A 24,977-nucleotide genomic window follows, 5' to 3' on the forward strand; every position below is an offset into this window, starting at 1 on the left:
AAATGTAGTTGGTCAGATATGATATCCAAACAGTTTTTTAGCCCAATTTTATTGCGGCCCATACTAGTTTTTGGCCCATTTTAGTATAGAGTTACATCTTTATAATACCAAAAGTTACTTGTTTTTTCTAAAATCATTATTAGTTTTAGATTTGAACTCTTTTTAAAATTTAAACTTATTTTATTCCAACAAATAAAAATAAGGATAATATAAAATTATAATTACTTCAAAAATATTTTGATGAATTAAAATATATAAAACTTAAAATTTTAATTAACTAAGATATTACTTGAAAATAAAAATAAATCTTAATAATATATAGAATTTCATATGAACAGAACTTTTATTTAAAAGTTTTGGATTTACTAAAAATACTAAAAGGATTTTATTAAAATTCATGCCAATTTCTAATCCAAATAGTTCTTGAAAAGATTATTTCAATGTGGTTCAAAATATTTGACTTCATTTTAAAGACAAATTGTCAGACTAAATAGTTAATTCTAATTGTCGTGTTTTCTTGTTATTTCTACTCAGTATCAAAGAAATATTCACAACAAATATTATATGGATCAAGTCTTATCTGACTATCTACATTTCTATATCTTTTTTTGCGATTACATTTGTATCATTTGATCCTATACATGTGGCATTCTTACTCGGTGAAATCAAAATATGGGATCGGTCATCGGATACATGATGACTACATGTCTGTGTTAGTGGTATGGACTAGGTGTTTATATTGACTAGTCCGGTGATAAAAGATGGAAAGCACTCTTCAAATGGTGATACTGATGAAAACTGTTAGCAAAAACTTGAGAAGTATTTAACTGGTTAAGCAGGGTATATAGCTGGTGGTGAATCAAGTACATGTCTTCCAGTTGCTAGCTAGGTACTTGCTCAGGTTTCAGTCTAACTGAGAGTAGCAGCAGTTGATTGTTAAATCACTCACTCTGCATGCAGGTGTCACATATCCTCTTTGTCGATTCACCAGTTGGAGCTGGATTTTCCTTTTCCAGAGATCCTAAAGGATACGATGTCGGAGACATCTCGTCCACACAGCAGCTACGTGACTTCTTAATCAAGGTGCATGCTAAATAAATCGCTTCCCATTTGTTCGGTTAATTTCCAATTCAAGGGAATCGAAGGAGGACCCAATCCAAGGGGATTGGGGATATCCAATTCCCTTGCGTTGTGCATTAGCTGAACAAGTCTTAGACTTTGTTAATTTGGTAGGGATCACAGAGGATTAAAGAGGTTAAAAGACCCCGTTAGTATGGAGTTAGCTGGGAATCTTTTAATGTTTATGTATGCTGTTTGTTAATGTATATTTCATTGGTTCCCAGTGGTTCGATGATCATCCCGAGTACCTTGCGAATCCTTTCTACATTGGTGGAGACTCCTATGCTGGGAAAATTGTACCATTCATTGGGCAGATGATTTCAGAAGGTATTGATTGATCTGTTTGCTATAGAAAAGTAACAACCAGTTCAGTTTGCCATTCTCCATCATATACGGCTATTGTTGTGGGTCTTTGAGGTGATTCGTGCACTGATGATCCTCTTCAGGTATTGAGGCTGGAAGGAGGCCCTTTCCTAATCTGAAGGTATGCCCATCATACAATTTTCTCCAAAATAGAAGATGTTATATTGATAGGGGATATTAGTTAGTCTATAGCCAAAGAAAATACCATGCAATTAATTGTTCTAGTCGGTGACTTAGCCTGATGATATACATGTTCTTTCGTGTTCTACATCCTCTTAGGGCTATCTGGTTGGTAACGCAGCCACAGGCGAAAGTATTGATACTACTTCTAGAGTGCCCTATGCTCATGGAGTTGGTATTATATCAGCTCAATTGTATGAGGTACTAACTAAGATCATTTAGTTCTTCCACTCCCATCTGCAATTCTTTCGCTAACGCTATGTTCTGCTACTATTTGCCTTTAGACGATATTGGGGCATTGCCAAGGAGAGGACTACACTAATCCTGCAAATACGCTGTGTGCTCAGGCTCTGTATACTTTCAACAATGTAAGCTTCTTCTAAATGTGTGGTAGCTAGTACCTGCAAATACGTTGTATGTGAGCTTCAATTTGGCTATACATGGTTTCGCAAAAAAAGAAGAAGAAGAAGCTATACATGGTTGTTGCTTGTGCCTGACTTACTGATGGTTACAATGCCTTGATGCAGCTCATCGATGAAGTTCAGCATGCCCACATTTTACTGGACAGGTGCGTCTACGCATCTCCTGCACCAAATGTTGTGAGCAGAATGGACGGCTCAGATAATAGAAGGATCTTGAGGGCGGAGATGGGAAGAGGGATGCTGAATCATCCGCCAGCTCGTCCTCCATTTGGCTGCCTCGTGAGTCCACATCCACAGATAAAGCACCTCTGCTCAGTGCTATGCTATACTACTAAAAATGACTAATCTTAATCTGTATATAACTAACTAACTTTATATCTTTCGTCCATTCACTCTGTGTTCTGCGCGTACACATATGCAGACTTACCGCTACTACCTGTCGTATTTCTGGGCAAACGATAAACGCACTCGAGAAGCTCTTGGGATCAAGAAGGTGAGTACAATTGTTGATTTCGTCATTTCAGTTCAGTGTTAGTAAGTAGTAACATCGTTGTTGTCAGCAATAATGAGAAGAATCAATTGTAACCCAGAACCGATTACTGATCAGGGAACAGTGGACGAGTGGGTGAGGTGCCACGATGGAGATCTGCCTTACACGAAAGACCTCAAGAGTTCCATCAAGTACCACCGGAACCTGACGTCCAGAGGCTACCGCGCCCTGGTATACAGGTATCCATGCAATTTTCTGATAAATCTGTCGATCTCCTGACGACATGGATGTTGAATTGAATGGCATATGTATGGCTTTATGGGTTGGTTTGCTGGTTGCAGCGGCGACCATGACCTGCTGGTGCCACACCTGGGCACCCAGGCCTGGGTCAGGTCGCTCAACTTCCCCATCGTCGACGACTGGAGGGCATGGCATCTCGGTGGCCAAGCCGCCGGGTGGGTATTTAATCAGTCTTCCTCCTGCCCTCTTCAGCCTCTTAGATAGTTATTGTCTGATTGTTGGCAAACCTTCAATTTTCCTCTCTGTTCGTCGCGGATGATTCTTTATTCATGCATCTCTGTTCTTGCTTTGTTCAGGTTCACGATAAGTTACTCCAACAACATGACGTTCGCGACAATCAAAGTACTTTCTCGAGCATGCACATTTGGTTTGTTGATGTCATCTTTATGTTAATCAGGTATCTTGTCACCAACTGGAATGGATTTGCATTGGAATTGCAGGGTGGTGGGCATACGGCGCCGGAGTATGAGCCGGAGAGGTGTTTTGCCATGTTCACCCGCTGGATACTTAACAATCCACTCTAATATCAACTCATGCATTTGCCGGATTCTTGCACTATCATGGAGACATGGACTACTGTGGATTGCTGCTCATAGGCGGAATAAAATGGATGATTGCTGTGATATGTGTAAACTAGGTCTGTGTCAGTGTGCTGCCCAGGAGCCAAAAAAAATTTCAACGTAATAATAAGATGATCATACGGGGATAAATCATGATGGAAAATTTCACAACATTGCCAAAAGAAGTACTAAATTGAAGGACAAAGCACATTATATAGTGAAATTTGATTATCTCAATGACATAATAGGTTATTAATCAAATTAAGACATCTTTTTGTATTTCAAAATTTTATAAAGTCCAATCAGTCATTTTTACATGTAATAAAGAAACAGTTGTGAGACAACAGTATGATCAATTTATAAATTAAACTTGTATTTCTTTCCAGTATGATTTTGTGCCTTTGGTCGGGGCATCGGGCGGGATTCTTTTGGCTTGGTCTTCGGCCGCGTCGGAGGTCTCGGACGTTCGAAAAATAAATTAAACTTGTTTTTCTCTATATCCGTCTTCAATAGAAAGATGCCCTCAATCAAACCTCATGGTCCGCTCCGCGAGACCCCGCATTGCCTTCTCTGGGCAACTGGGGGTGACCGACCACGCCGCCAAAAGGTGTCCCTTCATGCAACAACCCATCCGGTCACCACCGCCGCTCGCCGGCGAGTGATGGCGTTCAACGAGACAGTCATCCACAACACACTTCACCCTTCATTCCCCCTCCCTCTCTTCTCCAAGCTTTGCTCCGCTTCTAGATGCTCAGTGACGAGTCAGATCCACATCTTCCAAGGCCATCCCTTTATTTGACGCACCATGCCCTCTGGTGGCTCTAGCAGTGCAGTAGCCTGTTGGCGCCATGAAGCCATCATGCGATGGCTATTGTTGTTGTTCTCCATGACATGAAAGTGATAGGCGCTCCACGCTACACACTCAATGTGTCCTTTGCTGGCTACGGGCGCCGAAGAACATAAGCTTTATGGGTAGGTGCTTGGCAGCACCAACAATCTTCACAAGCTTCTAAACATCTAAAGACAAGTGAAAGGAAAAACACACTGAGCATATCTATTTGTGTCTTTATAGCACCTTCCTATTTCCCTAATGTAGTCGCCGCCACCACCAAGACGCCGCTTGCCACAACTCTTCGCTCGCTACCACTATCGCCCTAGCGCACCAAGGGCTGCTCTCCTTTTTTCTCTCTGGTGCATCTGCAGGGGACAAGAAAGGGAGGGAACACATCCTTTTTTTCCACGATTTCATATCTAGTTCCTTAGTGTTTTAGTCTATTGACGTCGGATGTGGTCCAAATCACACACCAGAAAGGGCATTGGATGCCAGGGCCGCTATGGACCGAAGAAAGCAACGAGGATCTCACTCTTTCGCGGTGAAGAACGGAGAGGTTTAAAAGCAAACCACCAAAGGATAACCAATGTACTCGCGTGACGAAGAACCGGCTAGTTTTCAGGCAAACTAGCAAAGAAACCGTCGAAGCTCTCGCCCGGGAGGGACCCCGTCACGGCAAGGAAGTCAGCGGGTTGCCCTAGGTCGATCAGCAAGCCTAGGGCACCATCCTTGGTCGTCAGATCATGGGATGAACAACATGGAGGTTGGAGGAGAGGAGAAAAGGGGGTAAAGGAGTAGATTGATTTGTTTGTATGTCGATTGGATAGATGGGAACTCAATCGACCATGATCCTCTCATATATATAGAGGGAGGCGGTCTTATCCTAGTAGGGAACCTCTCCAAGTCTTATTTTCCAAGTTTCTCACGAGTTTGGAACAGTTCGGATGGGAATCCCGAAGGTCCTAAGATCCGACAATTATTAGGTCTACCGGAAGTTGAGTCAGAAGTCGGGTTAGAACTTCTGATGTTTCTCAGAACTCCTGACGTGAGGTAGAACTCTCGACGTGAGTCAGAACTCCCGATGTGTGTCGGAACTCTCGACTCGGGTCGGAACTTCCAACAATGGAGCATCTTCTCAAGGGCATAACTTCTTCATCCGGACTCCAAATTAGACGTTCCATATATGTTTTTTAATCGTCTCGATGAGAGGAACGCAATGCTAGAGTCCATTCCACATTTTGACAACTTCACAAAATGAACAATTTTGGTTGTCAACATATGCCTCCCTATTTTCAAGTGAATGATACATGAACCTGAAAACACTTAAGCAAACAAAACTAAACAACAACAATACCCATCTCATCGGTTGTTCAATGACTAAGGGCGATGTATACATCGCCTATTTTTGTTCTAAGGGTGATACATGTATCAGCCATTGTTTGGAAAGCACTTAGGCTTCTTGCCAAACACTTGGAAGATACTTTTTCAAGTATCTCCTGTTGAATGCTACTTTGAGATATTCACCTTGCAATGTCTCTAGCATATAAGAATTACCATGTATGACTTTGATTACTTTATAAGGACCTTCCCAATTTGGTGACCACTTGCCAAACTTATTACTCTTCGACCCAATAGGGAGTATGGTTTTCCACACTAACTCTCCTACTTGGAAGGATTTGCTCTTGACTTTTTTTGTTGTATGCCTTAGCAACTCGAGCTTTGTCTTTTTCTATCTCCTTGAGAGCTTTCAATCTTACATGAGTCACCTCGTCGATATTATCCATCATTAGATCATGATACACAACTAGTGACAAATCATTTTTTTAGCAAGCCTGTATGCCTCCAACTTTACTTCGACGGGTGACACGGTCTCTTGACCATATACTAACTCAAAAGGAGTAACCTTTGTGGCACCATGCCTTGAAATGTGATGTGCTCATAGCGCTTCAGACAAACTTCATGCCACCTTCTAGGATTTTCCTCAATCTTCTTTTTAATAAGCTTAATCAAAGTCTTGTTACTAGACTCAGCCTGGCCGTTAGCTTGAGCATAGTATGGAGATGATTTGAGAAATTTGATTTTATATAATTCGGCAAATTACCTCACCTCCTTGGACATAAATGATGTCCCTAGATCTGTCGTTAATGTTTGAGGGATGCTAAATCTATGAATGATATGCTTAGTAATGAACTCAATAACCTCCTTGTGTGTTATATTCTTCAAAGGAACTACCTCGGTCCACTTAGTGAAATAATCTATAGCAACTAAAACAAAACGGTGTCCCTTGGAAGATGGGGGATGAATTTGGCTAATGAAGTCTAGCCCCCAACCAGGAAAAGGCCATGGCTTGATGATAGGATGATGCATAGCAGCAGACACAAGCTGAATATTTCCAAACCTTTGGCACTCTTCAAAACCCTTGTAGTATCGAAAACAATCGGCCATCATAGTGGGCCAATAAAGGTAGCCCTTCTCAATAACCACTTCATCTTAGGGGCCGATTGATGTGTACCAAAAATACCTTCATGGACTTCTCCCATAGCCACTCTTACTTGATCAAAATCCAAGCACTTCAACAACAAATCTTCAACAGTTCTCCGATATAATTCATTGTTATGGAACACATATTTGAAAGCACTCTGCTGAGCACTCTTATCAACTTTAGCACTTGAATTACTCAAATATGTCAATAAGGGAGTCCTCCAATTACATAAATCGGCCCCAACATCACTAGAAGTTTTGTCAGGCAGATTTGATAGCTTCTCAGGCAGATTAGTCAGGTTGGCCATAAACGAGTCAGTTGAGCCAACTAGGCTAGTCGGCTTAGTTGACTGGATTGCTGCAGAGGGAAAGTCGGCTAAGCCAACTGGAGTAATCATCTTAGCCTACTTGTTTGTGCCTACATGGGAAAATTCTAAATTTTCATACATCGGCTTTTCTTGAACATGAAAATTACGCCCACCGACATCATAGCCAGATGCTTGTTGAGCTAGCATGTTGGCCTTCTGATTTTCATGCCTTGAGATATGCCGAATTTGAAATTTGGCAAAAGAACCAATGATGTCAAGGCAAGCATTAAGACAAGCTCTTAGTGATCCTTCTAAACATTGAAATTCACCAGCAACTTGTTGTACTACCAACAAGGAATCACCATAAGCCACAACATGCTTTACTCCCATTGACCGCAACATAATCAGTTCGAATAACAAAGCTTTATATTTGGTCTGATTATTAGTGCAATGAAAACTCAATCGGTTTGACATCTCAAATTCAGCACCACTAGGGGAAATAAGAACAATACCAACACCTTGGCCATCTTTGCAAACCGATCCATCAAAGTATAATTTCCAGGGAGTAAAAGTAAGGTAATTGATCTCATCATTTAAATCAATACCATGCTCAATAATAAAATCAGCAAGAACTTGACCTTTCAAAGTTTTCAATGGTTTAAAAGCCAAGTCATACTCAATTAGTGCATACGCCCATTTGCCTATCCTTCTACAAAGAATTGGCCGATATAACATGTGTTTTATCACATCAGCCTGGCAAGCAACAACACATGTACTAGACAAAAGATAGTGTCTCATCTTAGAACAAGCATAGTACAGTGATAAGCACAATTTCTCTATATGGGCATACCTTATCTCAGGATCAAGAAGATGATGACCAAGATAAGCAACTACATATTCTTTACCTTCATCTTCTTGAGTCAAAACAGCCCCAATTATCTTATCTTCAGCAGCAATATATAATTTGAAAGGAACTCCTCTTTTTGGTGCACAAAGAACTGGTGGTGTCGACAGATATTCCTTTATCTTTTCAAATGCTTCTTGTTATTTTTGCCCCCCAAGTGAATTCAAATTCATCCTTCACCTTCAATATGGGGGTAAAAGGAATAATCTTCCCAGACAAGTTGGCAATGAATCTCCTCAAGTAGTTCACCTTTCCCAAGAATTTTTTCACCTCCTTCTTGCATGTAGGTGCCTAAACTCCCTTGATTTTCTCTATCCTCTTGGGATCAATCTCTATGCCTTTACCATGAATAATAAAACCTAAGAATTTTCCAACCGATACTCCAAAAGCACATTTGAGTGATTCATCTTCAGTCCATAGCGGCGCATCCTCTCAAAAGCAAGATGCAAATCAGCCAAATGAGATTTATAGGCTGACGATTTAATAACAATATCATCAATGTATACCTTCATAATCACCCCAATTAGATCATGGAAAATTAAATTCATAGCTCTTTGATAAGTAGCACCTGCATTCATCAGCCCAAATGTCATCACAACCCACTCAAAGAGACCAACAAATCCAGGACATATGAAAGCCATCTTTGACATATCTTTTTTAGCCATGAAAATCTAATTATAATCGACATTACCATCAAGGAAGCTAATAACCCAGTGTCCTAAAGCATCATTGATAAGCATATCGGCTATAGGCATAGGATACTCATCTTTCGGAGTAGCTCTATTTAGATCTCTAAAATCAATTCAAACTCTGATCTTCCCAGAATCTTTCTTCTCAACAGGCACAATATTAGAGACCCACTCTGCATATCTGCATGGTCGAATAAACCCCGCTTGCAAGAGCCGATTAATCTCTTCCTTATCCTGATCATAAATTGTGGAATTAAATCGGCGGGGGTGTTGCTTGTAAGGCCTAAATCCATCCTTCATAGGGAGCCTATGTTCAACAAGCTCTCAGCTCAATCTAGGCATCTCTATTTAATTCCAAACAAAACAATCAACATACTCCTTAAGAAGCGCGATTAAATCAACTTTGTAATCGGCTTCCAAGTTTTGATTTATAAACGTCGGCCGAGGGACAGAACCATCCCCAATGTCAACTTGTTCTAAAGGGTTGGCCAACGTAAATCCTTGGCCCAACTTATCGAGCTCATCAAAGTCATTAATCGCTTCACAGACATCGGTCTTAGTAGCTCGATACTGATTAACATGATGTTTCAACCATTCAATATTTGTATCCATTGATAAACAATTACATGATAATATTGAGCTGATTGTCAATTGGCTTCAAAGATACCAGAATAAAAGCACCTTGTCTAGTAACACTAATAAACTCAAAGTTAGAAAGATCTCTATCAGACAAGCAACTAATACCATCATGCCCCTCGGGCATAGCAGCATCAGTTGTAGCTACATCAGCCGATGAATTTGAATACACAATCTCAACAACATCCTCCACCCACTAGATGAGAAATTGGTGCAAGCTAGATGGTACACAACAATTAGCATGAATCCAGTCACGCCCTAGTATTAAGTTGTAGCTACCTTGCACATCTCCAACGAAGAATGTTGTGGCTAGAGTCTTGATTCCAGTAGTAAGCTTCATGTTGGCAATCCCTCTGGCTGGAATAGGAGCACCTCCACCAACACCAGTGATTGTCATGTTGGCCCTGACCAGCTCCTCATCAGTGCCACCAAGCTTCTTGTAAAGCGAATATGGCATAACATTCACAATTGCCCCATTGTCCACCAACATGTTATGAACCAGCGTGCCATTGATATGGCCCTTCACATGCAAAGGCTTGAGATGATTGATAGGATGTTCTGGTTTCTTAAATGTAGCATCTTGTACTAGGAAATTGAATACCACTGCAGCTGAATTATCCTCGACGATGTATTAATCGGCGGACAAAACAACCACATTGACTTCCCCTCTTTCTAGGGTGGCTTCATAGTCAATCATCTCCTCATCAGGAACCTCAAGAACCTCGATGCCAACTAGAGCAACAATAGTAGAAGCAAAATCATCAGAGGACACCTCAGAGGCACCTGTGCTAGTGAAAGTCGGCTTAGCCAACTCTAAAGTTGCCTTAGCCGACTCTGGGGCTTCTAGAGCAGCATTAGTAAGGGCAGTCAGCTCAACCGACTCAGGAGTCGGTCGAACTGATTGAGCAATAGCAATAGCAGCAACCTAACCTCCTGAAGGGATTTTTACGTGTTTGGAGTTGAGACCTTCACCCTCTTCCTTGGCAAGCATCTCCTTCTTCGGTTGCTTATGCCTAGCACGCGGCAACTTATGCCATTGAGTCTTATTCAACCCACGAGGGCACCATACGGGTTGGTGATACTTGGATTTCCCTTTGGCGCAATTCATCTCCTCAATCCCAACAACTTCTTTAGAAGCCCTATCTTGCTTGTTTTTTGGGATCTCTTCAATTGCAATCGTCTCATCATGACCAATGACAGGAGCTTCCATAGAGCCAATTGTGATAGTTGATTGACGTCCAACTCTTGATGAAGAAACAACAGGAACTTTAATCTTCTTAGGAACACATACACTTGTTGTAGTGACTTACTAGAGCCTTGTGGAGCTATAGTCTTAGATGGAACAACCTGGCTTTGATTGGCACCGCTAAAGCTCAATTGACCATTGTTCAATCAGCTAAAGACGGAGGGTCTTGAAACTGAACCAGCAGGCTTTTCCCATCTTTGTTGATTATGTGATAGGTTACCGATATGGAATCGGTACGAGGGTGGCCCGATCTTCACGACAGTAGATCAAAAGAACAAGGATAACTTGCTGCGAACAGCGGGTAAATAGCTTTATACCTGACAAAGGTTGGATGCGACCAAGCGACGGGGAGAGAGGCACCGAAACCACGAAGACTTCGACTCGATCTCCGAACGACCGCAGAACCACAATCCGGAACTAATCCACACAATACGGCGCAGCCGAACGGAAGCCGTAGAGCACGAAGTAGGGAAACCCAGAGGATTCACTTCACAAGTCCATGAAGAACAAGGAAGAACAAAGGTTGATTAAGGCACTCAGCAGCGCGGCTGCAATATCATGTAGTTTATCAAATGATCAAAGGTTGCTGATAGCTTAGAGGTAGGGGATATTTATACTAGGAACAACCCTCCTAGATAGGTATGAAAATGAAATAGAGTTTCTGGGTGAAGGCAATGTGAAAGGACCCCTCGGAATGGATTCCCGAACTGGCTTCGCGTAACTGTTGGCCTCCAGAGCAGTTTTCAATAAACTGACCATAACTTTTTATTGGGAAGTCCAAATGACGAACAGTTTCTTGGGTGTGAAACTAGACTCGAAGAGCTTTCGAGAAATGTATGCCATGTACCTTGAAACATTGTAGATTGTTACAGTTTTGCACGGCAAGTTGTACCAACATTCTGTCACAGCAAACTGTTGACCTTCTGAGCAGTCTGTACTAATTCTGGTCTGCAGGCAATATGGAGTATCAAAACTGGTCGCCACTAGATTCATTGGAAAGTAGACTCGACAAACTTTCCAACAAGTCCTCATGGGCCTTCATAGCTTTTGTAATTAAAAAGTTATGAAGATTTCTTTGCACTGGTCCGTTTTTGACTTCCACTGGTCCGTTTTTGACTTCCACTGGTCCGTTTTTGACGTGTCTTCTAGGACTTGCACTGGTTCGTTCTTCAGGGTCCGATTCATCCTTCTCTTCTTCTATATACCTGAGTACAATCAAGGTAGAACACTTAGGTAGTATATAATTCTCATTAATGTGAAAATGAATGTCACAAAGTAGCGCGTGGACCTCTTGTTGTAGCTTCTTTGCACGACTACGTGTAACCTGTCCATCGATGACTTGGGCTGGTGTCGGTGTAGGTAAAACTTGAGTGGTTGTAGCTTGACTTGGAGCTTGTGACATCTTGCTTGCTGGCATGGTCATATCATCCTCCCCTTCTTGAAAAGGAGTCGTCCTCGACTCTAACTCTTCTGATCCAAAGAGTTGTGCTAGGACATCGGTTTGTAATGTTGTGATAACATCGCAATCTTCTTGTTCCATGATAGCAAGGTGTTTGAATCTATAATCATATAAACCAAGTAGTAGCCTTGAATGTGGAAACCTAAATGATTTGAAATTATGTTTAGCTTTCACCTTGAGTGGATGCTTGAATGTTGATTGTCCTGGTATGGTCTTATCATTATGCATAGGCACCATTAGAGGATATGGCACCCAAACTCCATAGGGACCCCACTGTGGTGTGACTGGAAGTAGAACCGAGGGACCCCAACGAGACATGCGTGGAGCAGCCCTCTGAGCTGGAGCTACTGGTTGCATGACCACCAACTGCTTGGTCTTCTCATCTTCTCACTTGGGCAGAGTAGATTCTCTTTTTTAATGGCCGATTTTCAGAATCGGCCTTATCTTTTTTATACTTGGCCATAAGTCTGTCAAAAGTACATGGTGGTCTCACCACAAGCTCCCCATTGTTCTTTTTCTCATTAGTCTTCCAAGTACCAATCTTTGGCCTACGTGGAATGAATGTGCATGGAACCTGAACACCTAAGGAACCAGAGCTGCAAGAACTGAGAGAGTCGGCTAAGCCGACCAGGGCAGACGGCTCAGCTGACTTAGCTGAGGTGTTTGAGTCAGCTGAGCTGATTGATTCTACTATGGTGTGGAGTTAGCCTGGCCAACTGCTCCAGTCGGTCGAACCAGCCTTTGTTGTGCTACCACTATTTCATACCATTGTTGTCTTCTTAGTTATTGCGTCGATCCAGCGGTAACCTTCAACTTGTTCTTGCCTTGATCATCTTTCTCAAGCACCACATTGCGCCTCGAATTTATTTCAACATTCGGTGCTACACGTGGTTCGCCCATTAACACATTCTTGCCTTGAGTTGTATCGGCTTGCTCTAGACAGATCAAAATAGCGGGTGGTCCTGCTTCAATTATATGCATTGGAAAAGGGACATTATCAACTTGCATGTCAAAAAGACTCAATTGTCCCTCATTAAGGGCCGATTGTCATTAGTAGCATGAGAAAAAGAGTTATGAAATTTACAATAAGCTTTTCTCTTTAACACAACAGCTAAAGGCAATGTATAATTAATTCTAATATAATCGAATTTTAATAATTCATCAAAGATTCGGTCACATTTAGAAGAACCAAAAGTAAATTTTATCTCGTCACCCCGATTCTTATGAATCGGTTTGAGAGATGGGCAAGTAACCATCTTATTCTCTGCTGGCCATTTAATTTTAGTAGGGAAAACTTCTCTATTCTCATCATTAGAAAAATCAGCAACGTCATCAATAACATGCACATTATGACGATTAGATTTATAAGCATCACGAGACTCCTTAAGGCGCGATTCAGCTGAAACGGCCCTTTGCAATAATTGGTTAACATTCACAAATTTATAATGCTCAAGTTTATCCCTAATCCTTGAACGTAAGCCAGCAAAGTGTTGGTATAAATTAACTGCACTCTATTTAAATAGATTTAAGTAGGATTATCCGCAAGTGCACAGATATCATACCAATGTCACATTTTACCCGGAGGTTTTAAATATCGAATCCACATGGAACAGTTGTGATGATGACATAGTATATAGACTTAACCCTAAAATTAGGCTAGATCATATCAAGAAAAAGGAAATAACTAATGTACTCTGGTTTCGACTCCTGTAAACTTTGTATAATACCGTCTTATCAGGCAAGTAACCCGAATAGGGGAAGAATCAGAGTAATCCCCTACCAGGCACCTATAAGCCTATCAATCCTATCAACGGGAAGTGGACTATAGAGGAATCAACGAGCTGTCTCCTACACGAACTACCACTATCCGACTAATCAGGAGACATTCACAAGTAAACCTAGCCTAGGCACCACGCCTACACTATGAAATACTACTTCAACCAAGTTAAGATCAAGATCAAAGCACTCAATATAAGTTGTGAGCCAAAGAATGAATAAGAATAAGTTGCTTACTTAAATCAGAAGGGTAAGTACAAAAGTACCTCAGAACGCAGCTCCGGGCGAGGGAACTGAATCTAGACGAATACAACCACGAAGAAGCACCGACAGGCCAGAACTCCTCCAGAATCTCTACTCCTCTACTTAATCTCTCTAATCTCTAAACAAGACTAGATCTAGAAGAACTAGTCTCTCCTAATTGCTACATCTAGATGAACTAGAACTAGTACAACTAGAGGGACCCTAACCCTAATTATGTAGAGAATATGAAGCACCGGGGTGTAGAATGCCTCTTGGGGGAGTCTTGGGCGTCATTATATAGGCCAAGGTGGAGTAGGGGGCAAGGAACTGCCACATCAGCGATCCACGTCTTCATCTTGTGTGCACCGTCAGATCAAAATCGACGGAGGGATACTTTGCTTGGCTTCCAAGGATGCGTGGGAGGAAGACTCCAGAAAGCGGCAGACATCGAACAAAGTAGGGCGCCGACCGACCCCAGGGTGGGGCTGGCCGGCCGGCCCGGCCCCATGTTTCCTCCTCCGCGGCTCTCGTTCCTTCGGGTGTCTTCTAGACCCTTCCTGAGTCTTCTCGTGATGTTTTCTGGTGCGGATGAGTTTCGTGGTAAATATGCACTAGAATCCCTCTTTTTAGCTCTCTGTGAAATAAACCCTAAAAAATACAGAATATGCAAAACTCGTGGAAATTGTCAGTTGAAACCCTAGACTAATGTATTTTCATGTGTTCCCTTGTGTCTAAAGTTCTAATAAATATTGATGTTATCGACCGTAAACAATTCCCCCAAGCTTACCTTTTGCCAGTCCCATGGCAAATAACCCAAGCCTAATTAATAAACTTGGATCAGGATTTGCTACAATACTTTATTTATTTTAAGTACACTTGCTTTTAAACATAAATTTTCCTCTGGTCTAACTTTCAAACATACCCATTTTACCTTTAACCATGGAGCTTTACAGCTTTTGCATAAGTCTTGAGTAATCAAAAGATAGAACAATCAAGTGAAGCACTATGTCTCAAATTCTTCACAGTACCAATATTCTGGAGTTTTGCAAGTTTTTGAAATAAAGCTCAGAGCATGATTGTATGACACCCTCAAGTCTCTTATTATATAGTATTTATGGATCTCACTAAGGTATTAATGAGGTTATGCCTTCCTACAACTAAGAGTATATATAGTGGAGCTTATAGGAGTGGCAATAACAAGGATGAGCATACTTGCATTTCATATATTGTAAAGTCAAACAATGGATCCACAGAGAAACGAGGCATACAATCAAATCAAGATGTGTATGTGTATGGAATATGGTGGATAGTTGTTTATATAGTATTTAGTGGCTAGTCCTATTTCTACTTTTGCTCTTTGAAAATTACTCCCTCCTTAGAACTTTTCACAGGAAAACCATGGGCTATCTTTATTCTCTCTTTCTCATTATTTTTTCATTACTGTAGGAGGCGGGCATCGATGTACCCATTGTTTTAATTGCTGGGACACTTGCCATCTTTTACTCCCCTTTTTTTCCTTTTCTTTTTTTAAATACTTTTGCATAGCCACATGCATCCTTTGAATATAAATAATTGGAGAGATAATGATAAGAACTTAGAGCAATTAAATGGGGGCTGTCCTATAGGGTATATTTTTGGGTGTTTACTCGGAGAAAACATTTTTTAAGGTGGATCTAGATGAAAGTGGAAATGACTGCGCTTACATCCCGGATTAGGAGTAATGCATATGTGGGTGGAGTGAGTAAGTGATCTTAATTTTAAAAACATGACAAGACTCTCATAAGGTATACTCCAAAGGTTGACTAAACTCAATATAAAGCAAGCAGTATGAATGTGCAAAGGTTTTCCTAACTCTAAATGTATCATATATGGCTTTGGTAGGAATTTAAACTTTATCATACAAGAGCTCATCATGTTAGATTTTGGGTTTTTGAAAATAAATCTCTAGAACTTAGTAATGCTAGGAATAATATAAATAACAGCTTAGACCTTCATGTATAATATCGATCAATTACCTAGACTCAACTTAAACATATGCCTCCACAAATTTTAGGTTCAGAGTAAACTCTTAAAGTGGTCATGTCTAAAACTCAGGAGAATTCATGGTTAAAAACTAATCACTTGAAAGAAATTACTGTAGAGCAACTATTCATCATCTCCAAGACAAAACTTTAATATTTTCTAATTTTTATTTGATTCTAAACTAGACTGACTGTAGACACACTCTATGATTACACCTTAATATATAGATAAGTATTTTGTTTGGTTTTTATTCATTTCTATTGGACTCAAAAGACTCTAAAGATATGAACCTTCATGCACCCATGTATTTTTTTGGTATTTTTATATTTTCTTATGATACTTTTGTGAACCTTTATGTGCTCATATATTTTTGGTATTTTATAACTATATAAAATAGACTCGATAATCGCCTAGGTATAATTACCTGATAACTAGGGATGCTCCTCCCCCAAGCTAGATGTTTGCAATAATTGGTGTTGATGATCTTTAGAGTGAGCTAACGGGCAGCGCTCCAGGTGGGTGCCACAAATAGACTTTCTCCTTGTCATAATGTTGTTGCTGCATAATTACTCCAAAAAAAAACCAAAACTCGAGGCTCGACTTTAATAATAGATTAGCGGTCAGCCACGTGATTGATTGTTCTTTGAGTTGATTTGAATTGACAGATTCTAGCAGGATTCCCCTTTTTTTTAGGATTTTCTAGTTTAATTATGTAGAAATTAAATATGTATGCATGATATATATATATATATATATAACTGTATTTTTATGTATTTTTATGCCTCCACAGAGAATATTTATTCTTATGGGGCTTAGGCTTTTCATAATGCAAGAAAGTAAATACAGAAGCTATTATTATTATTATTATTCTTTATGTCACCACAGTAAATATTCCTACAGGGTTACCATAAATTTATTCTTGTGGGGCTTTTAATAGTTTATGATGCAGTAAAAGAGTAATAAAGATTTATTTTATTTTATTATTTTTTTATATTTATGCATATGAAAATATTAAAGTGAAATTATTAATGTAAACAGGAATACTAATTGATTAGATAACTACCATATTACCTTATGGCAAGAATATAAAATTTATAGTTTTACCGACAAGTCTTCTTCTTCCACTCTTGTGTATCTCTTCATCTTGAGAGATGGAGGTCTTGATGGTTGCATACCTCTAGTGATGGTTGTCACAGAACCGACCAATTTATAAAAACATAAGTGAAACAACACTTGCTAAGCAAGCAATTGTCACACTTAAGCCGTTATAAACCCGGTAGTCCGGAAATCTCAAAGGATTTCAAACCAAACATCATCAACCAAGATCGTACAAGTTTAGCGTCACCATTCGCATGTTACAACATTTCGCAAACAGTTCAACAACATCAGAGTGCGGAAATAAAGTTATTACAAACCAAGTTCCTCAAGTCCAAATAGCGGAAACAAATTAGTTTTAAAAGCTCAACCCAACTCACACCTTTAAGATTTATACAGTGCCGGTCCAGAGTGCATCCATCAAAAGCAGTTGGGAGAGGGTATTAAGATTAACCTTGCCCAAGGTCTTCTAGTCCACTGGGAAAAGACAGGTCTCGCAATACCCGTGGTAGGTATGCCCGTCTGCACAAACAACAAGCGGGAAAAAACCCTGAGTACGAGAAGGTACTCAACTAGACTTACCCGACTAACTTCAAAAGAAAGACTCCAAGGAGGATGACTGGCTTTATCAGGGATTAGCTTGACTCTTTTTGCGAAAAAGCAGTAGTAGCATTTAATTAATAGCTCAGCTTAATCATTCCTATTTATACTAAGTGAGCACCTGTACTAAGCATTATTATAGTATTAATTATGATGAGCAACAAGTAGTATCCATAATCATATTCATCAGCTTATCCCATCATCATCATTAACCACATTCCATAATCATTACTACGATGGTGCAGCTCAAGTCAAGTGTTCACTGTCCAGGAACGATGGCGATTCGAATCGATTACTACTGAGCTCAGGGGTATTCCTTATGCAAACCACACTCACCCGCTAAAGTGAGCTACAGATCACCATGGCACGTATCCTGGAAGACAAGCACGCGGACTCGCATAGAACCACCGTACCCGGGGACCGCCCGACTGCCTTAGCCAGCCATGCTAGACCTCGGACTTACTCTTCGCGCCCCCATGGTCCCCCATCCATCTCCAATACGGTGCGAACGGATCGAGAACCGGCCCGGATAGTGTTGGGCTTCGCGGTCGGGACGACTTATCAGGCCAGCTAAACATGAGGCATGCGTTCAACATGACTTGGGGTACAACAACGGTACGGTCCTTAATCGACACAGACGGAATCACTATGGTCCAACAACCCCACAAGACTCCGTCCGGTCTCCATTTATCAACCATAGCCATTAACCAGATGATATCCAACATAAGCTTTTCCATCAATCATAAGTAACCACCTATCTCGCGGATGATAGGAAATCACCCGACTTCTACCGTCTAAGCAGGCTAAGCATAAACTCGCCCTAGACTAGCAGGGTATATCAAGGTAGGATAATCAATGGTAAAGCAAGGATATAATGCAACAACGGTATCACACAACTCCTATACCTAATGCAACAATCATAAAGCATAATTAGACTGTTAGAAAGCATAGGTAAGTAAATGCTCCGGTGCTTGCCTTGCACAAAGTCAGACGCGCGGTGGTCTGGGCACTCCGGAAGTTCCTCTTCGCTTTCTTCTTGTGAGACCTCCGGCTGGGGCTCCCCCTGAAGGTTCTCCTCTATCTCCGAATACGGGAGGTCCTCCTGCGAACCTGTATGATGCAATGCACGTGCATAAGTATCATGGATGCACAAAGTACGATGATCATGAATGAAGATGAGTAATAGATCTTTTGACAGAAAAGGTGCATATTTCTTTTCTACTAACAACCTAACTCATTTACGGAGTAAGTGCATACTTCTTCTCTAAACACTTAGAGAAGTGCACTAAGAAGAGTGGTGTGGCTAGGCACACACACAAACGCAAAAATACGAGAAAAACTACTATTCATTACCAGCACCACATTTCAGCTATGATGCTCAACAAGGAACCAGCAAGCATCCCATAATCGAAAATGCACAAGAATGGCTATAAAACCATTAAATCGTTTTAATCCTATTACTTATCATTTCATGTGAATAAATAGGCTTGAACTGTGACCTCTGTCTAGACAGTTCAGAAAATTCTACAAAAATTACAGGAGCTACTTTATGCTATAACAGAGCCATGATAAGTTTTTCATCACATTTTGCTAAGTACAGCAGCCTACACAAAAAGATGAAGCTACTGGTCAGACAAGCACATTTAATAACTTTGTACAGTGAAAAGTGGCAAACAGCAGATTTCATATTTTTACCTAATACTACTTAGCACAAGAGAAGTTAGTAAAAATTATCAAGGCATAATTCCACATATTTTATTTATTAAAAATCATACAAGAATCAGCCCAAAAATGTCATTAAATCATATTCCAATATTTTGTACAATAACTGCATTCCATTTATTTTTTTTCCAGCAACTACATTACTATAGAGTCTATCAAAACAAGAATCACATTTTTCAGAGCAATAATCTTTTTACCATGCATTTACTCAGATTTCGGCTATTCAAGCATTTAAATAAATCTACACAGCAAATATTCACCAAAATACATCTCATATTTTTCCATGACAGATCTACTCAGTAGAAGTATATCAAAATAAATTTCATCAAATTTGGACCCCATTTGCTCTAGATACAAAATCAAACTTGATCAAAACATTTTTCTGAAAATCAAATAAAAGAAAAAGGGCTGAAACCCTAGCGCCTGGGCCGGCCCAGCAGGCAGTTGCTGCGGCCAGGCCGAGCCCCTCGGCCCGGGACCCCCTTCCCTAGCCAGGCCGAGGCGGACCGAGCCCTGCGGTTTGGTGTGCGCGTCGGGCGCTGGAGGTTCTCGGCTGCGTGCATGGCGGCACGGCGGCGGGGAAGAGCTCCGACGAGCACTACGCGGTGGCCGACGCGCGCGCATTGCTACGATTGAGCGCGGGAACCCTCGATTCGAGGTCTAGCGGCCCCGGTGCGCGAGTGGAGAGAGAAAGAGAGGGAGCAGGGAGGCGGAGACGCGGCGGCACGCGAGCTCGCGGAGTCCCGCCCATGGCGGTGCGGAAGAATCGGCCAAATTGGCCTTCTTACCGGCGATGGCAGCGGCGGACAACGAACGGATGGGTGGCGCAAGAGGTGGCGAAGCTCGAGCGTGCGCAGGCGAGGCTCGAGCGGGCGCGGGCGCGGCCGAGCACAGCGGCGACGGCGGCGTCGCGGTGGCGGTGCGCGCTGCAGCTGCGGACGCGGCGAGAGCGAGGGAGAGCGAGCAAGCGTGGCCGAGCGAGTGCGGGAGTGAAATGGGACGAGGCGCGTCCCAATTCGGGTGTAGACGGCCGTGGAGGGGCCCGCTCGCCAGGCATCGCCGGCCACGCGGCACGGCGGCCAGGCGACGGCGAGCGCGTGGCGCTCCCAGCCTGTGGCCGGTCGGCCACGACGCGCGCGGCGCGTGCGGGCGCACGGACGCGGACGCGGGCGATGGGCCGGTGTGGGCCAAATTCGGCCTGCCGGTTCGCGCGGGTCTCTTTTCTCTTTTTTTTTGAATTTTTTTTGAATCCGACTCAAATGCAATTATTTGGCAACTTTAGAAGCTTTTTCAAGAAAAGTGCCCAAAATAAAAGTTGTAGAGAATTTCAAACTGAACAACTTTCATTTAGGTCTCCACTCCAAAATCTAAATAATTTTTGAACTACAAATTTATTCTGAATCTAGGGCATAAAAGGAATTTCATTCCTTTTTTTATATTTTCTGTTGCTCCAAAAAAAAATGCCCCAGATCTTTTGCAATGAATTTTTGTTAAATCATTTTGAAAGACTAGGCACATGGATCCAAACTTGACCAATGTTTGCAAGACAATTAGTTAACAAGCAATACTCAAGCAATTAATTAAATTAAAACAAATGCAACACACAAAAAGATGATGCATTTAGGGGTAATGCTTGATGATGCTTATGCCATGCTTAATGAAGGTTTAAAGTTAATTAAGTATATACAATATGCAGGCTTAACACGGAGGTGTTACAATGGTAATGTAACTTTGTTCTTTGATTTGGCCAGCACGTTGAAGTAGAGCTTTAAAGGTAGCTGGCAACATCTTGCTCAGTGTGCATGCTCATAGAACTTTCACTTGTAGAATTAATAACTTTGCTTGATGTGTTGTCCTGTTTGCAAAACTAAGGTAGAGATCAAGTGCATGGGCTCTGCTGGTGGAAAAACACTAACAGAACCAAATCTATTTTTTTATTTATTTTTCTCCATCCTTAGGCACATTAAACAAGATAAAGTTGTGTTACATGATTTATTTATTTATGAGTGGTAAGATCAAAAGATTAAGCGTTTAATGTTGCATTTAAGTTCACATGAAAGAAAAGAATGAAATTGCTTAACTAATGGAAGGATTGTCTATCTCTATATAAGTTTTCCCATGAGTATGACTATCATCTTTTCAAGATTGAATATAATGTTTTGACTTGTTTGGTTAAGACTGAGATTAAGAGGATGGTGTCATAAACAATCTTAAAAGATAAATCATGTTGAGTTAACTAAGTTGATCAATTTAAGTTGTAACTCTAACATGCTTGTGTTTTAATTTATGTGCACACCAGATCAAGAGAAGAGAGTGACCACTTACCTTAGAATATTACCTTCATTATTAGAGCGTGATGGCACTAACTGATGAAGGGTAAATGACTGGTGGTCCTTCCTCTAGCATCTTGAGTTATTCATAGACATATTGTCTCCTTTGTTGCATTCATTCTTTTGCCATCTTTTGCTCTTTAATCTGTTGACTCTTTTCACTCCAGTCATTATTATGCCTGCAACAGATTAGTGGACAACACATACCCAAAGGGATATATAAGTAATGACAAAGGCATTGTTGTAACATAGCTAAGGGTCACTTTCTATGCTATAAAAAGGAATTTTCTTGAGCATACTTAGCATAGCGCATTTATTATTCACAATTACTTTTTTCTAAGGATTTGAATTTATTTTCCCATCTTATGTTTTAAATCTGAAATATAGGAATTATGAATAAATTCAAACATATAGAAATAAAGCAATAGTGAATTTAGAGATTGCAAACCAGTGTGTGAAGCGATGAGGAAGGACTCGGTTGGACTAGCTAGGAGAGTTGGCCTTCCTTCTCGACCTCAGAGGTGAGAGTGCAGAACGTTGCATGCTCTTCTCTCATCAATCCTTCTTTCTTCTTGGCTACGAGTGAGTTGTAGCTTCCTTGTGCAAAATTATTGTATCTCTTCATCTCCAGTGTGAGTACATCTCAGGACTTTCCTAATTTGAATTTGGAAGTTTTCTTGCAGGGGTGAGTCTAATAAAATATTCCAATATCTACTACAACATACTATCGGCTCAAAAATCAACCTAGACACTACGTCTAATTTGATTTAGGAAGGCATTTTAACCTAAGCACCACGCTTAATCAAAAAGCCTTTGAAAGTAAAAATCAACACACCTCTTAGTTCAAGAATCAAACTAAACACCTCGTCTAATTATGACTCAAGAAAACAGTTTAAACTAAGCACCATGCCTAATTCAAAAGGTGTATGAAAATTCTCCAAACCATAAGGATACTATAGCAAACAAAGGTAACATGAAAGCATTATAGATATTTACTCAAACAGTGATGAAAGAGCATGATTATTGTTCTGCAAATTGAGCATATCTTAAAAGTAGGGACAACCAAGATAGTATAGCAACATTGCAAGAGATGTATCTATGAAAGCATATCCCTCAAGCTTGACTTTTCCAAAAATGAAGATTGGGTGAAAGTAATTCAATGTTGCATAGTGATTGGTTGGACATACCTTGCATTTGTTACTCCTTTGACCTTATTGCTCTAATCCTGGATGGTTAGTGACAAGAATACTCGAAGGAATACTTTCATAATTATAATTCTATGCTCAATTAACAAGGGTAGCACAGTAGAAGAACACTCATGTCATGGTCTAAATAGTGCTTATTTTAGGACACTAAGCTTGTCCTTGGGAAACCTTTAAGATGTGGTTTGGCGAAGTGGTTTTCCTTCCAACACTACTCTAAGTGTATCATTCACCACAACAAGATCTACAATATTTATGGTAAACATATGTGTCTACAACCACCCTCAAAATGATTTTATTAATAGGTAGAATAAGGGGGTTGAGGATCTCATGTGTGATAATATTAGAGACTAATTGATCCAGGAGATTTCTCATATGAGCATGGGTCTGATAGGGTGTTTAATGAAATAATTCACATGCTCGACAATATGATCTCCCTTTTCAAACTCCAAGGGTGTCTCTTCATGGTTGTCTATAGGCAATAAGTTTGCCTCTGTTATTTCATGCCTATGACATTTATTAGATATTTTATTTTCTAGAATTTCCCATGAATCGATGTCCCTAAGGTTGGTCTCGTCTAAAGCTTTCTTCAAAACTTGGGTGAGTTATGTTTATTAAAGAAATTGATTTAAGCTTAACGTTTGAATTTAGACCAAGTTTAGATGCTAGTGCTAAAACTTCATCTTCTTCCATCCATTCTTTGACAACAGCATATGTATTTCTAGTATGTTCTACACATTCCTGCCATTATCGTTGCTCTTCTTGGGTATTCCTATAATTTTCATGACTCCTATTCTTAGGATGTCTTTATAGATTTCTAGGGTCATTATGAAGCTTAGTAGAAGGAGCATAAAAAGATTTATTGGGGTCAAGGATGGGTTTAGAGATGGGTTCAAAGACATTTAATATGGGCATAGAAGGGGAGAAGATAGAATTTATTTCTAAGTGGCTTGGCTCTCCTTCTATGGCATCACTTGGCATGCCATCCTTGAATTTTTCTCAATGTCTTTTTAGGAAGGAAAGGAAGTTGATGATGCTTTTTCCAAGATAATCTTAAAAAGATCTGATATGCATTGATTTAGGAGCATCTTAGCTAATTGGAAGTCTAAATCATTGAAGTGGAATTTTAAAGGTTTAGGATTGATAGCTAAATCTTAGGAATGAAATGATTGTATTTTAGCTATCAAGACTTCTGTTTTTAGTTTGGATAATAAATACTTTTCTTCTTTTGGGGAGTTCAGAAATAGCCAGAGCAACTCTTTTGAGGATAAACTCTTGCTTTCTAAAAGATAAGAAAGAACTCTCGAGAAGATAAATCAAGGGATTCCTTGTAACTCTTGGTAAGACCCAAATGTTGAATAAACATGGGGCCTAGCAAACCAAGGTCAGGATTAATGATCCCATGATATATTTGAGAAGGGTTTATTATATTATGTAGACATGGGCATAGCTTATAGATATTATGATAAGATTTATGCTTTAAGCTTTTGCACATGCCATAAAGATAAATAGCAATATAATTAAAAGCATCCTCTAAGGATAAAAACAGAAAAAAGTTAAAAGTATAATACAATATTAAGCTAAACTAAGTCAAAATCAGCAAACCATTCCTCAGCAACGACGCCAAAAATGCTTGTTGGTATAAATTAACTGCACTCCATTTAAACAGATTTAAGTAGGATTATCCGCAAGCACACAAATATCATACCATTATCACATTTTACCTGGAGGTTTTAAATATTGAATCCATAGGGAACATTTGTGATGATGACATAGTATATAGACTTAACCCCACAATTAGGCTAGATCATATCAAGAAAAAGGAAATAACTAATGCACTCTGGTTCCAACTCTAGTAAACTTTGTATAATACCGCCTTATTGGGCAAGTAACCCGAATAGAGGAAGAATCAGAGTAATCCCCTATCAGGCACCTATAAGCCTATCAATCCTATCAACGGGAAGTGGACTACAGAGGAATCAACACAGCTGTCACCTA

General features: G+C 40.4%; 1 protein-coding gene across 2 annotated transcripts in view; it reads left to right on the top strand.

The window, feature by feature from the left end:
• The window catches only part of LOC8059737 (serine carboxypeptidase-like 7), a 64,957-nt gene extending 61,236 nt beyond the window's left edge, over positions 1-3,721 (top strand). For both annotated transcript variants that reach the window (XM_021453807.1, XM_002459736.2), the window contains exons 4-14: positions 961-1,083; positions 1,344-1,446; positions 1,566-1,603; positions 1,762-1,863; positions 1,947-2,030; positions 2,190-2,363; positions 2,506-2,577; positions 2,692-2,813; positions 2,916-3,029; positions 3,171-3,216; positions 3,315-3,721. In XM_021453807.1, the coding sequence (XP_021309482.1) occupies positions 961-1,083; positions 1,344-1,446; positions 1,566-1,603; positions 1,762-1,863; positions 1,947-2,030; positions 2,190-2,363; positions 2,506-2,577; positions 2,692-2,813; positions 2,916-3,029; positions 3,171-3,216; positions 3,315-3,398 (1,062 nt within the window). In that variant the 3' untranslated portion in view covers positions 3,399-3,721. The remainder of the gene's footprint in view (positions 1-960; positions 1,084-1,343; positions 1,447-1,565; positions 1,604-1,761; positions 1,864-1,946; positions 2,031-2,189; positions 2,364-2,505; positions 2,578-2,691; positions 2,814-2,915; positions 3,030-3,170; positions 3,217-3,314) is intronic.

The sequence above is a fragment of the Sorghum bicolor genome, chromosome 2 (genome assembly GCF_000003195.3).
Source record: "Sorghum bicolor cultivar BTx623 chromosome 2, Sorghum_bicolor_NCBIv3, whole genome shotgun sequence".
NCBI lineage: Eukaryota > Viridiplantae > Streptophyta > Magnoliopsida > Poales > Poaceae > Sorghum > Sorghum bicolor.